General features: G+C 44.0%; 1 protein-coding gene across 2 annotated transcripts in view; it reads right to left on the bottom strand.

The window, feature by feature from the left end:
- The window catches only part of LOC138526459 (zinc finger protein 391-like), a 378250-nt gene that overhangs the window by 143263 nt on the left and 222090 nt on the right, over window positions 1-12897 (bottom strand). For both annotated transcript variants that reach the window (XM_069637238.1, XM_069637237.1), the window contains exon 6: window positions 3387-3500. In XM_069637238.1, the coding sequence (XP_069493339.1) occupies window positions 3387-3500 (114 nt within the window). The remainder of the gene's footprint in view (window positions 1-3386; window positions 3501-12897) is intronic.

Below are 12897 nucleotides of genomic sequence, written 5' to 3'. Positions count from 1 at the left end.
CTATTTGTATGAAAACATTGCTTGTTAACTACTCACATTTTTTCTGCTGTAAATCGCACACAAGTGCTTTTCAAAAGTTATTACAAAACATATAAATCCAATGCCTTCAGTTCAATGCAATGTAAAAATCCAATCTGGTTTCACATAAAAATTGCTGCACTCTACACATATCTCTTTTGCAGTTAGTCCTCATGTTTCCCCAATCTGTGATTCCTTTTCTTCACTTTCACTGCAGAATATTTGTTTTCTTTCTTTAATAAAATCCACTTGTTATTTCTTACATTCTGAGGTCTATGCCAGATACTATGTGCGTGGTCTGGCTTCCATTAATTAATGTGTCATGGGGTCTTTCCTGAAGCTCAATAAATTGGACAATTGTTCCCTCTTTTAAAAACACCATTGCTTGCAGGCTACTGATTAGGCAAATTATTTCCCCGCTTAACATTTCGGGGAAATATCCTAGAGAAATGTGCAGCAGAGAGTCACTTTGCAGATTGTGGATGATACTCTGGGCCTCATTACGACCCAGGCGGTAACCATGGCGCTATTTCCGCCATGGTGAATGGAGCAATTACCTCCCCATTCCAAGGGTGGCTAGGCCGGTAATTCCCCATTCACCATGGCCCTTCCGCATTCCCATTGAGCTGCTATAGGGCTTAATGGGAATGGGGAAGGCGCTAATAACGGTACCGCTAATTGCGGTACCCTTATTAGCTCCAAAGTCCCTTTGCGGGTCCTGTCCTTAACGCCTGGTAAAACCAGGCGTTACGGGAGGACCCGCAAAGGGACCTCGGAATAGGACGGTAAGGGATTACCGCACCAGTGCCCTTAACGGTACCGGTATTCCCTTACCGCCCGGGTCGTAATGAGGCCCTCTGTGTTTTTTGGGCTCAGATCTCAAGTGAGGCATGTTTACTTGTGTTTCTGGATCTCTCAGCTGCGTTTAGCAAGGCTCGTCCTACAGTGCTATTAAATATACTAGCCTGCTGAATGAGCTTGGTGGGACCGGTCTGGCTTGCTTCACCCCCACACCCCACTTTCCCTCTGTAACATAACACAGTTTGTGTAGGTGGGCTTAGTACTTAGTAAGATCACGATAGGTAGGCTTAGCAAGTTCAAGATGCCATCACATCTTTTGCCAGATTTATGAAGGTTCTATCCTGTCTTCAATAATGTTTGAAATCTATACAGAACCACTACGAAATGTGGTGCTACAGTCATGTCTTGAGTTATGCCAATATGCAGATGGCACCCAATTATACCTTAAGGTGTCCTCTCCAACTAACATCCTATATCTGCATTAGTGTCTTGGTGCTATTGAGGACTGCAGGTCGACACATTCTCTGAAACGTAATCCACGTAAAACTGAGTGACGGTTTCTTTCTCCTCTTCCTCTTTGTCATGTATTCAAGAGTGCTCGACCCACTCTGTGATTGGTTTCAGACCTGCCTTGGTGTCCTCTAACCTGTCTGGGCTTTATTTTGGATTGTAATTAAAATTTGAAGGTACACATTTCTCATTTATCTCTAACCAGTTTTTTCAGCTTGGTCTTCGGAGGAAGCTAAAAGCCTGTTTACCGCTTTCTGACTTCCATGCAGTTGTCCAAGCTTTAATTTTATCATGCCTGAACAGTAGGGATGCTATTCTATTGGTTTTACCAGTTTCTTCATTAGTGCCCTTGAAAATGGTCTAACTTTCTGCTGTCAGACTTCTTTCCATCATACGAACGTTTCAACTCATTTCACCCATTTCGATTTCTTTTTTGTGGCTTCTCATTCACCTGTACACTATTTCAAGAGCTGCTGCAGCACTTACGAAAATATAGTCCTAGGTACACCAGACTATCTAGCCTCCAAATTATATATTCCAAGAGGCACCAGATCCACTCACAGCAAGGAAATACACAATCTGCTGCTCAAGCTTTTTCTTCAGCAGCCTGTCCCGCCCGCCTGGAATTCCTTATCCATCATATTAACCTCCTGCTCGCCCTTGTGTCTACCCATAAAGCACTGAAAACCTATTTGTTTTCAATTGCCTATGTTTAAATATGTTATCCCTGCATTATTTGGGTGTTTAGCTCATTGGTGCATGATTTGAAATTTGTTATGTTGTAGTTTTTAAAGTTGTTATGCTGTTTTTCTTCTTGATATTTTATATACATTTGTTCTACAGAGCTCTGATGTCTTTGGGTGAGACCACACTTATAAATAAAATAAAACACCTATTTCATATCCATTCCATTTGGCCTGAAGGCAGCATCAAGAATATTTACCAAGGTGTTGACTGTTAAGATTTTACATCACAAGGGCTTTTCTACCAATCCTATGGATTGACTTGAAGATGGATTAGATCTGTCTAAATCTGTATCATTACAGGTTAATGGTCAATTCTGAGAAGACTCATTTCAGGTCACACAAGATCTTACCATTATTACGGCCTATGCCCACCATCTCATCCATGCCCAAGCGGGTGGCTTGAGCTTCCTACCATTGCAGCCAAACAATGCAACTTACTCTTGCCTACCCTGTGAGCTGAGCAGTCTTACTGGACCTTTCGGAAATCACTGAAACATTACTGTTCGCTTAACTGTTGATGTTAAGACTGCTTGACACTCTGTCTCGCTGAACATGCTCTGAGAGTAACTGTGTGAGTAACTGATCATGTAACAGCACCTGGATACCTCAGGGCTTAGCGTGCTTTATACATGTAAAAATAAACAAATACATACATTACAGTTGATCTGGGACCCAGCACAAGCATGTATGTCTACCAGACGCATGTGAATACAAAGTCAGCAACCTACCATAATTTCCTCGCTGCTGCTCTGAAATGGTGACTTACTGAGCAAAGCAAAAACAAAGAGGTGATGGCTGGAAGGTTTAGAATGAATCCCCTTTTGTAATGTCTTGGCAGGCGAAGAGCGATGATCTGGAGGATTACCCAGAGCAATGCCAGAGGTTAAGATTTATTCTAAACCTTCCAGCCATCACCTCTTTTGTTTTGCTATTGTCACCCTAAGTGGGACCGGTATGCCCAGACGTGGGCCCCGTGCCTGCTGGGCCTAGATACCCAAGATACTCCTCACTGATGACGCCCAACAAGGCTGAAACATGTCTGGGGATGCTCGTGGTCTCGTGCAGAAGGGATGTGACCTAGCTGTTCGGGCTGGTCTACCACTTTGGGGCTGGGACCAAGCCTGATTTGCATATGGTCTTTCCCCTTTTGTAATGGCTTGGCAAGTGAAGAACGATGGTCTTGAGGGTTGTCCAGAGCAATGCCAGAGGTTAAGATTTATTCTAAACCTTCCAGCCATCACCTCTTTTGTTTTGCTACCGACTTACTGAGCAAGCCAGTACATAAAGCAACCATAGGAATGTGCACCTTACCTGTGATAGGGCCACTGATACTTTCTCCTCGTTCTGCACCATAATGGCCAATCAAATGAGACTCCTGTTCATCTTCCTTTCCCAAATCATCATCAGAATTAAGGATGTGGTCTCCTGTTAGAAAAGAAAACCCACAAGGCATTCCAATAGGAGTTGAATTGCATTTCGTTCATCTAAAAGCTGTGATACGTTTCCTGGACTGGAAAATGCATACAACATTGTATGGTTCAGCATGCATGGTACTTCACTAAGCCACTTATTAAATACTTCACCAGAACACAAACGTTTAAGCAGGATAAACAGCGTGCTGCTGATGTGACTGATGTTTTCACTTACAATGCTCTACATCTAAAACGGGTACTTGCCCAGTGTTTGATTTGTTTTACATAATGCACATGTCACCCTATGCGTCCCAGTTTTTTGGTTTCAAATTACTACTCTGTGGTGCAAACAGGGGGGCAACGGCCACACTTATTGCTGCAGGGCCCAACATGCAGATATGGTCAGAGCTGTACCTAGTAGTCAATGAGGGTTCATAGTTGCTTGTTCAAAGTGAAAATATATGGTGGAGTTTTTTGTGAAGCCACAAATGTTGTTTATGTTAGGCACAAAAACAAGCTACATGCCTGTGTCACAAGATGATTCAAACATGTGACCTTATTAGACAGTGTCTTCTTGGGTAGGTCTATATTTAGAAAGTAGAACACTCATTTGGCCAGATCTCAAGTTGTTACATGCTATGTGTGAAATTATCAACCAGCCTTGGCTTTTAGGCTTACATTGCATTGAATTCTGGCACCTGTTGTTCTTTACTTACAAACGGTGCAGGAATTAAAAAGGAAATGTGTTAACTCTTTCTCTCTTTCAAAATACCTTTGTTTGACATGGGTCTTCAGGCAACAACACTACAGAACAAAGTTTTTAAAACGATGATTTACAAAAACATCATTAAAACAAATATACATTTTGCTCACAGTTAATTATTTGAGAAAAAGCAAAATTCATACCATATAAAACACTAAAATCAACATTCTGTGTTTCTTATATACACAATAGTAAAGCAAATAACATAATTCTGCCATAGTAGATCAAGGTTTATCTAAAGGAGACAGTAATCCTAATGATTCGCTGTGGAAGATTTGATCAAACGATTCCTTCAGATCCAGGCACGATAAATATATTCAGCCACAAAATATACAACGTTCATATCCATAGAGGATTTACAATAAGCAATTGCTTCATCGGTGCTACGAATATGAGCAGAAATAAATAATGCCTTTAAATATCTAACCCTCAAGATGTTTAGGCCATCACATAAAAGCATGAAATGTCTAAAAGATTCTGTTCCAGAGCCACAAACTGGGCAGTTACTAGAATGAATTCTTCCCCATGTACCTGTGAATTTGGCCACTCTCAGTGTGTTAATCCTTCATTCCATATTAAGTGCTCATGCATATGGAGGGGCTATAATATCCAAGTACTCTTTCAAACCAAAATCCTTTTTATTTGATAAGTACACAGAACCCCAACCCAGTTTAAGGCATGCTTCCTCCATTCTCTTTCTTGCTAAGGTTATGGCTGCATTTTCACCCTTGTTACAATTTCATTATTTTTAGAAGCCGGGTTGTACCATAAACTACTCAAGTCCGGGGCTGTTAGTCATCTCTTTACATGTACTGACCACGGGAGTGCTCTCCCCCCTATAATGACCGGACATGTGCTAGCGACTCCCTGCACTTGACAAGAGCTAGTGAGCCCCACAGCCTTACCCAGCACATCACTGGCCTAAGACACACATCATACCCAGTCAGGCACACATCAGTTTCCATATCGATTAGTGCATTGGGGCTACCCATGGAAAGCATAAGAAGATTTTTCTGAAATGTATTTTCTATTGTAGTTAAAGCCTAAGAGCTTTCATAACCACACATATAGGCACCATATAGTGTGGAGGCTTTTGCTTGCAATCTATAGATTTTGAAAGCAGGCATTACAGCTCCTTTTCCATGGCTAAAAAAAGAATATTTGTACTGCTCTGCTGTTCTTGTCCAGGTTACTGCCCGCTTTACCAAGATGGCCTGTCCATTTTCTGCAAATCTAATACCCAAATAATCATAAAAATTGACTTGTTCCAGTCTACATCAATCTACACTAACATCAAGCCTGCATCATTTTCAGGATTTAGGCCTAAAAACCGGGACCTTGGTCTTCCCTGTGTTTACCGTGAATTGCAGTTCCTTACATTTGTTTAAAAACCTCTCTACTATTCTTCTAAGACCCATAGGGGTAGTTGCTAGGAGAACAGGGAACATTTGCAAAGAACAAGGCTGGAATCCGGTCATTCCCTAACCTGGGAGGATCTAAGCTGTTTTCTATCATCTCTTCTATTAATTTGTTGATATAAATACAGAATAGGAGTGGGGCAAGGACACACCGTTGCCTCAGCCCCCTGGCAACATCAAAGGGGTGTGTTACTTCTCCAGCCATGCCCCAGCGGACTACTGCCTGATTACCGGTATACAAGGACTGAACTATGATCAGTAAGTTACCTGCACTTTTTCTCTTTGATAGGGCCTGCCATAGCGGCTTACGCTGGACCCCATCAAATTCCGTTTATAAATCGACAAAGACTGGATAGACATTGGACTTCATAAGGACAGTATACTTCTGCACAATGGCTAACAAACAAAAGCTCTGACCAAGGCTGTTTTCCCAGTTTGAAAGCCAGCGTGTAAATGATTTTTGATCTTCTCCGAGTTCGCCCACTCTTGCAAGTGCCTAAGGCCACCATAGCCAAAAAGAATCCTGAGCTATCCAGCAATGATATTGGCTGGTAGTTCGCGGGGGGACTCAATCGACCCCTTTATTGTGATCACTGGAACTATTTCAGCTCTTCGCAAAGAATCGGGGACCTCATTCAAGTTCATCACAGAAATGAAAAGACACAATAATACTGGAGCCCAGATTGATGGCTCGTTTTAAATAAACCTATGGGGATTTTATCTGTTATAGGCACTTTTCCTCCATTTTGTGATTTTATCACTCCCTCGATCTCACCTAGAGCAAATGGAAAGACCAATCCTCCTACTTTAGGTCTTGTTCCTTGCACTACCAGATCACTCAACTGAACAATGTGGCTATCTAGTGTATCCCCCATGACAATCATTCAGATGACATCACTTCTCCCCAGGGGAGAACCCCTCCCCATGAGGCTAAGGAGGATCAGATGGAGAGAGATGTCTCTTGGGGCTAAGGACCTGATTGGGAGGCACAGCCCCTTTAAACCCCAATCTGGTAGGCTGACGATAGTACCTGAACCTTATGGGTCTAAACTCATGACCAAAACCATGTGTTATTGTGAAACATCGAACTGCCCTGATGTTTTAGTAACTAAGACGATGAAGCACTTGAGAATGATGCAAGTGACCGGGAAAGGTACCATAACATTTGAAGTCAATAGAATGGATGTTACGACAGGGCGGGCTCTAGCAGGGTGTAAGAAACAAACGATGGCGGAAGGGTAATGGGAAGAGTACCGAGGAGAGTACAGAGGAGAGTATCAGGGAGAGTATCGGAATTGAAGAGAGAAAACGAGATGGAGAGAATAGTCAAGGCAGAAGAAGAAATCAAGAACCAGATCAAGGGCTAGAGAAAAAGCAGAGACGGCCTCGAGAAGCTTGAGCTAGAGACATGGAGGGTGTGGTTCAAGGAAACGCACAAGGATGTTTTGCAAGCTGACGGGGTGTTGGTTGTGGAGAGAGCAGAAATGAAGAAGGGAATAGGCGCTCCACACAGAGGCAAAACAACAAACATTTTACAGATGAAACTTGGTGGCTGGTGGGTAAGAGTCAAAGCAAGCAAAAGGAGGAGTGGCCAAACACCCCTGTTACCAAGGAGTATATTATCCGTAAGACCGTAAGAAGGCATCATACCTGTCAGCCGAGAGTTGGCCCTTCCGAGGGATGGAGATTGGGTCGTGATGGCGCGACCTGTAGTGGGTGGACCGGGCGATCCAACTACTACGCCAAAACCACTAACCCTACCCTTTCGCACAGCCACTTACACCGACATGAACGGTATCCAGAGTGGTGGTGGCTGGACGCTCTAGACAGAGAAAGAAGGTCGAGTCCCTGGTTCGCTTCCCTGACAGCTGGCTGTACAGGGCCCAGGCGGCGAGCCGCAACAAGAGTGGAAAAAGGCAATTGACCATCACGAAAACCCAGGCCGAATCAGTGAAAACTCCTGACACCAAGTACCAGGTAACGGGAATTATTACAGTCTGGGAGAAGGCCAAGAGGAGCTTAAAATAGCCTCAGAGGGTGCCAATAACATCAGGAGGGAACTGTTAGCTGAACATGCATAAAGACCAAGAGCAGTAGAGTAACCAAGCTAACCCTCGTCTTTACAGTTGATGACCCTAACTTTGCCTTTTTCAAGATAAGTAGAAAAAAATGTTATCATTTTCTTTTCACTTGTTAAAAAAAAACAAGGACGAGAATCCTTTGAGACTGTAACCCATAAAGAAATAAAGAAAACAGTAAAGCATTTTGTGATACAGTTCCCAGACCAAATCCACAAAAGGGTGATATTGTAAAGTCAAGAGGGATGCCAGGAATGGCTTCATCATCCGGTGGGGGTGGAGCAGGAGATAAGAAAATCCCAGAAATTGTGAAAACCGCCATAAGGGAACTACAAACCTTATTAAGAACTGTGAAGGACATTGGAGAACCAGGTAGGAGAAGGGAGTCACTCTCCTAGCCCACAAGAACGTTATGTGATTACTGATTGTCTGTTGAATTAGGTAGAACCTGGAACTTTTATGGACCTTTTTGCTTTGAACAACCTGAGATGCATTTGGACGCTTTGCATCCAGGAGAAGGGAGTCACTACTAACAGGAGCTAGATTATATGATATTTTGTTGTCGCAATAGGGATAGAGTCGGAGCATTTGTGACTGGGACGAGGCCTTTTTGTTTGACTCACATGGACTTACTGACAAGCACCCGAGTTTCTTTATTTTCTGTAGGGAAATCCCCTTAGCATTTAGGGATAGATAGGCTTGGCTTTTCATGAAAGTCTATAGCAATCAATACGGCACCACTTGATCAGTCTCTTCATTCCTTGTCCCCACACCCCAAAGCTCTTGGAAATGGTTTCACCTGGTGTCTGCATCTATGCTTCTGTGAATAGCTGCATGACCATGAACCTGTTTTCCAGTTACCAGTTTCCAAAAAGTAGTGGAGTCACCCTTCTCAACTGCTTGCAGGAAATCCTGCCATTTTGATCTTTCAAAAGCCTCTTTTCTTTTTGATTATGGTTTTATAATTAATTCTACAAGCGCGCAGATCAACTTTATCGACATTTAGGTTATTTTTTAGGCATGACGTTAACTGTTTTTTTGCTGCTCTACATTCAGCGTCATACCACCCCTCCTTACTTAATATTTGCGTCCTTAGCGTAGACTTTGAATATGTTAAAAAAGGTTGGATACAATTTGTTAGGGTAGATTTCTCTCTTTGTGTGAAATCCCCACTCCTTGTGAGTCACCTAGCACTTATTGCTGCACACCTGAACTTTTTTCTAACTCTTCCGGGTGAGTGGGAACTTTTTTCCACACTCACCTCTTCTTTTACTCTGTTAATGGGAATTTTAACCCCTTTTTGGGATTTCTTTTTGGAGTTATGCTTTCCTCCAACTTTTAGGCATCTGCTTTTTACTGAAACAACACGCAGCCCCTTGGGTGCAGTGTTGTGAGAAGCCCCTCTTTCCTTGTTTCTTAATTTCTCCTGGCTAACTCTTGCAGTTACCAGGGCAGGAGGATACTTTTTATCCTACCTGTGTTTTATTGTTGCGAGATCAGCCCACACCACCTTATGTGGGGTGCTTGGGGGATACAGTGTGTCCCTTTTCTCGCCTCTCCAGTTACTTTTTGTTACTGTGTGAAGCCCATCTGTTCAGGCTTGCGGCATTGTAATCGTTACACAACATTTTCTTTACTTTTCGCTGGAGGCTGTTGTCGCAGCTCCAATGAAGGTACATAGGGGACCCCTACCCAAAATGGAGGCCCTACTTTTTTAAGCCCTGAAAAAGATGATTTGTCCTTTTGCACCCCTTCTTCTACAATGGAAGGTGGGGGGAGGGTCCTCTTGTCCCTTTGTCTTCGCCGGGCATCCCTTGGAAAGCCTGCAAAGGATATTTGAGTGCCTAGCAGGACAGGAGTTCGGCAGTGTGACTGGGTGAAACCAGTTTAGGCTGCAAGGCTATAGATCCCAATTGGATAGCCATCTCCAAGTTTGAATGGTGTTTGAGACATGATTGGGGGAATCAGCCGGTGTTCCTGGATAAATTCAGAGGTCCTGGAGCAGAAACCAAGAGTCAACCACTGGAACAGAATTATCCAAAGAGGAGGACCAAGAAGGACGTTGCCAACACTTCCAACGACCACCAGAGTCTGTTGAGTCACCACTGCTGTCCTGACCTCGTCACTCCAATCGACAGGGAAGATCTGAAGAAGATTACTTCCTCCCATAGACTGGTGGACCTACTAGCCCCGAGACGAACTACAATTTGCAACATCCCCCGAAGAGCTGCGACCAACAGGGCCTGCAAACTCTCAATACCCAGGGAATTCTAAGTCTGCAACAAATTGAGCCAGCACCAGAAAGTTCCCTCACCAGAGACGACGGCCGAGAAACAGGGAAGAGTTGACCACGTGAAAACCGCCTGCCTTCTGCGCCTTCAAAAGGCACCAACAACCCAGGACCACGAATATCCATTGCTGGACGTCCCTCTGTTCGAGTGTTATCGCCAGATCCACCAAGGTTACTGTCTCCCCATCACCAGGGCCGAAAAACAGGAGACTGGGTCTTTTGTCAGTGTTACGCTCACCTGGCTCCCACATAGGTGTCGATCAGACCCGGACAGCTGCGACCTCCTCCAACGTGAAGCATAGTGCAGAGATGACAGACTGGACTGGACGACCTAATCTCGTCTGCTTGACCTGTAGAAATATTCAGCCACCCGTGGATTTTAGTAATGGCACCCCACTGTTCTCCCCACTAATCACAACCGATATTCACTTTCTGATGAGCTCTCCATCCTGCGTGGAATGCAGGGGCGCGTAGATACCAGTTACTTCACTGGTTTGAGGGCGTTGGAAGAGTTCCGGATGAATATTGACTCCGAGGTTCCAGGCGAGAACCCGTAAGTATAAAGTTCAAAGAGTTCAATATGTCCGATGTTCACTCTTGTACATTCCTTTCTTGTGTTGCAGCTGGGTCCAAGGGAAGATTGTCTTGTGGCAGCTGATGGTGTTGAGGTAAGAGTCTGTATTACCCAACACTGTCCGGCAAAAGATGCGTGTGTTTAAATTGTTGGTTTCTCTCTCCTTACAGGTGCGGCGTAAGAAGTTGCGATTTGTTACAGAATAATGCCTCCGGTTGTTAATCAGGTAGGTCTATGGTGGAGAGGTTGTATTTGTTGGCTCTCTCGGCTCACCTTATGTTTCTTTTGTCCCCTAGATGGTGGAATTCGGCGGAGAAAATGATGGAGGCTGCGCCGGATCGAAAAATGCTGTGAGGACTGGTGAGTATGGCACGGCGCTGCAGCTGGCAATGCGACGCGTGTAGAATAATGTTCTTTTCAAGTTCGAAGACGTGATGGATCCGGAATTCAGGTAAGGATTGAAATAAAATCTGCTTTCTAACCTTTCCTTCTTCTTTCTTCTATTGCTAGGAGCTCTGGATTCGAGACGGGCGTGGCTGAAGACAGGATGCTGACTGCAGGCACGATGAGCGTTACGCTGCTGGTTGCAGAATAACACGAAGCATGTGCTGCTGTTCGGGCATGGTTTAAATAGCCTCCAAAGTAGTTCCAGGTAAGAAGTCCCTAGAACCACACCCGAGTAAAAAATAGTCCCTGTAGAAAAATAGTCCCATCCAGGCCTCACGTTGGCTTGGATTCATTTGCAGCATGGTCTGCATGAGGTAAGTAAAGTCTATGAGCCTGGCGCCTATGATGCCAGGACTGATTTCTATTATGAGCCTGGCGCCTAAGGTGCCAGGACTGAACCCAGACAGCCCCCAGCCGGGGCTGCTGGGGTTTTATTAAATACCTGGATGCCTGTTCCCAGGGCTGATGGGCTTGATCCGGATGCCCGGGGGTAGGCATCATGACAGCACTCCCCCCCAAGGCCTCTCCTAAAGTTGCTCTTCCCCTTGGTCCTGGTTTGTCTGGGAAGTTCCGATGGAATTTCTTCACCAACCGAGGTGCATGAACGTGGTCACTAGGTTGCCATGACCTTTCTTGTGGTCCGTAACCCTTCCAGTCGATTAAATAAAAAAGTCTTGATTTAACCATCTTAGAGTCCAGGATATTCTTTACCTCTAATTCAGGTTCTCCATCTATTAGGATGCGGTCAGGTGGTTTGGTTAATCTTGTCCCAGGTTGAACTGGTTTTAGAAGTGAAACATGAAAGGCAGGATGAATCCGCAAATTAGAATGTAATTCCAATTTGGCGGCCACCGGGTTGATAATGGCCTTAATGGTGTAAGGTCCCAAATATCTAGGATTGAAAGTTCGAGTTCCCTTTAGAGGCATGTGTTTTTGTAGCTAGCCAAACTTGATCTCCAATCTGTGGAGTTTCACTTCTATGTCGATCAGCATTTTTCTTGTATTTCTCCTTTGCTTGTTTCAAGTGTTCTATTGCTTCCTTAAAGGCTTGTGTAATAGTAGAGTGCAGATGAGTCACTGCAGGCATTTCTAAGTGTTGAGGCAAATCGAGTTCTGAGGTTCGAGGATGATGTCCATATATGGTATAAAAGGGGCTTTGTCCGGTTCCTGAATGCACAGAGTTATTGTATGCGTATTCGGAAATCCATAAAATATCTTTCCAATTGCTTTCGGTTTGGTGTAGCATACAACATAGGTATTGTTCAAGAGTCTGGTTGGTCCTCTCCGTCTGACCATCAGTTTGGGGGTGGTGACTGGTTGATAGCCTTACGTCGATTTGCGCCAATTGACAGCATTTCTTCCAAAATTGCGAAATGAATTGACTACCTCGGTCAGAGACCAATACGGAAGGAAATCCATGGATTCAAACAATGTTTTCGAGAAATTCCTTGGCCAAAATCGAAGCGGAAGGTAATCCTTTTAAAGGAATAAAGTGGGCCATTTTGGAAAAAAGATCCACAATAACTAGAATGGTGTTCAATCCATTACACGGAGGTAGATCTGTAATGAAGTCTAAAGACAAGGTGTGCCATGTTGTAGGTGGAATACCCAAAGATTGTAAAAGGCCAGCTGGTTTTTTCCTCTGACTTTTGTTTTCGGAGCAGATACCACAAGACATCACAAATGACTTTACGTCCTTTCGCCAGGTGGGCCACCAGAATTGTCTTTTAATTTTAGCTTCAGTTTTTGCGATACCTGGGTGTCCTTCCATAAGGGCGTCAAGATAATTGGAGATGACTAGTTCTTGTAGTTCCTTGTGTGGTAGAAATAGACGTCCTTG

The sequence above is a fragment of the Ambystoma mexicanum genome, chromosome 7p (genome assembly GCF_040938575.1).
Source record: "Ambystoma mexicanum isolate Mex_15411 chromosome 7p, UKY_AmexF1_1, whole genome shotgun sequence".
Lineage (NCBI taxonomy): Eukaryota > Metazoa > Chordata > Amphibia > Caudata > Ambystomatidae > Ambystoma > Ambystoma mexicanum.
This window is presented reverse-complemented; position numbering and strand designations above follow the sequence as displayed.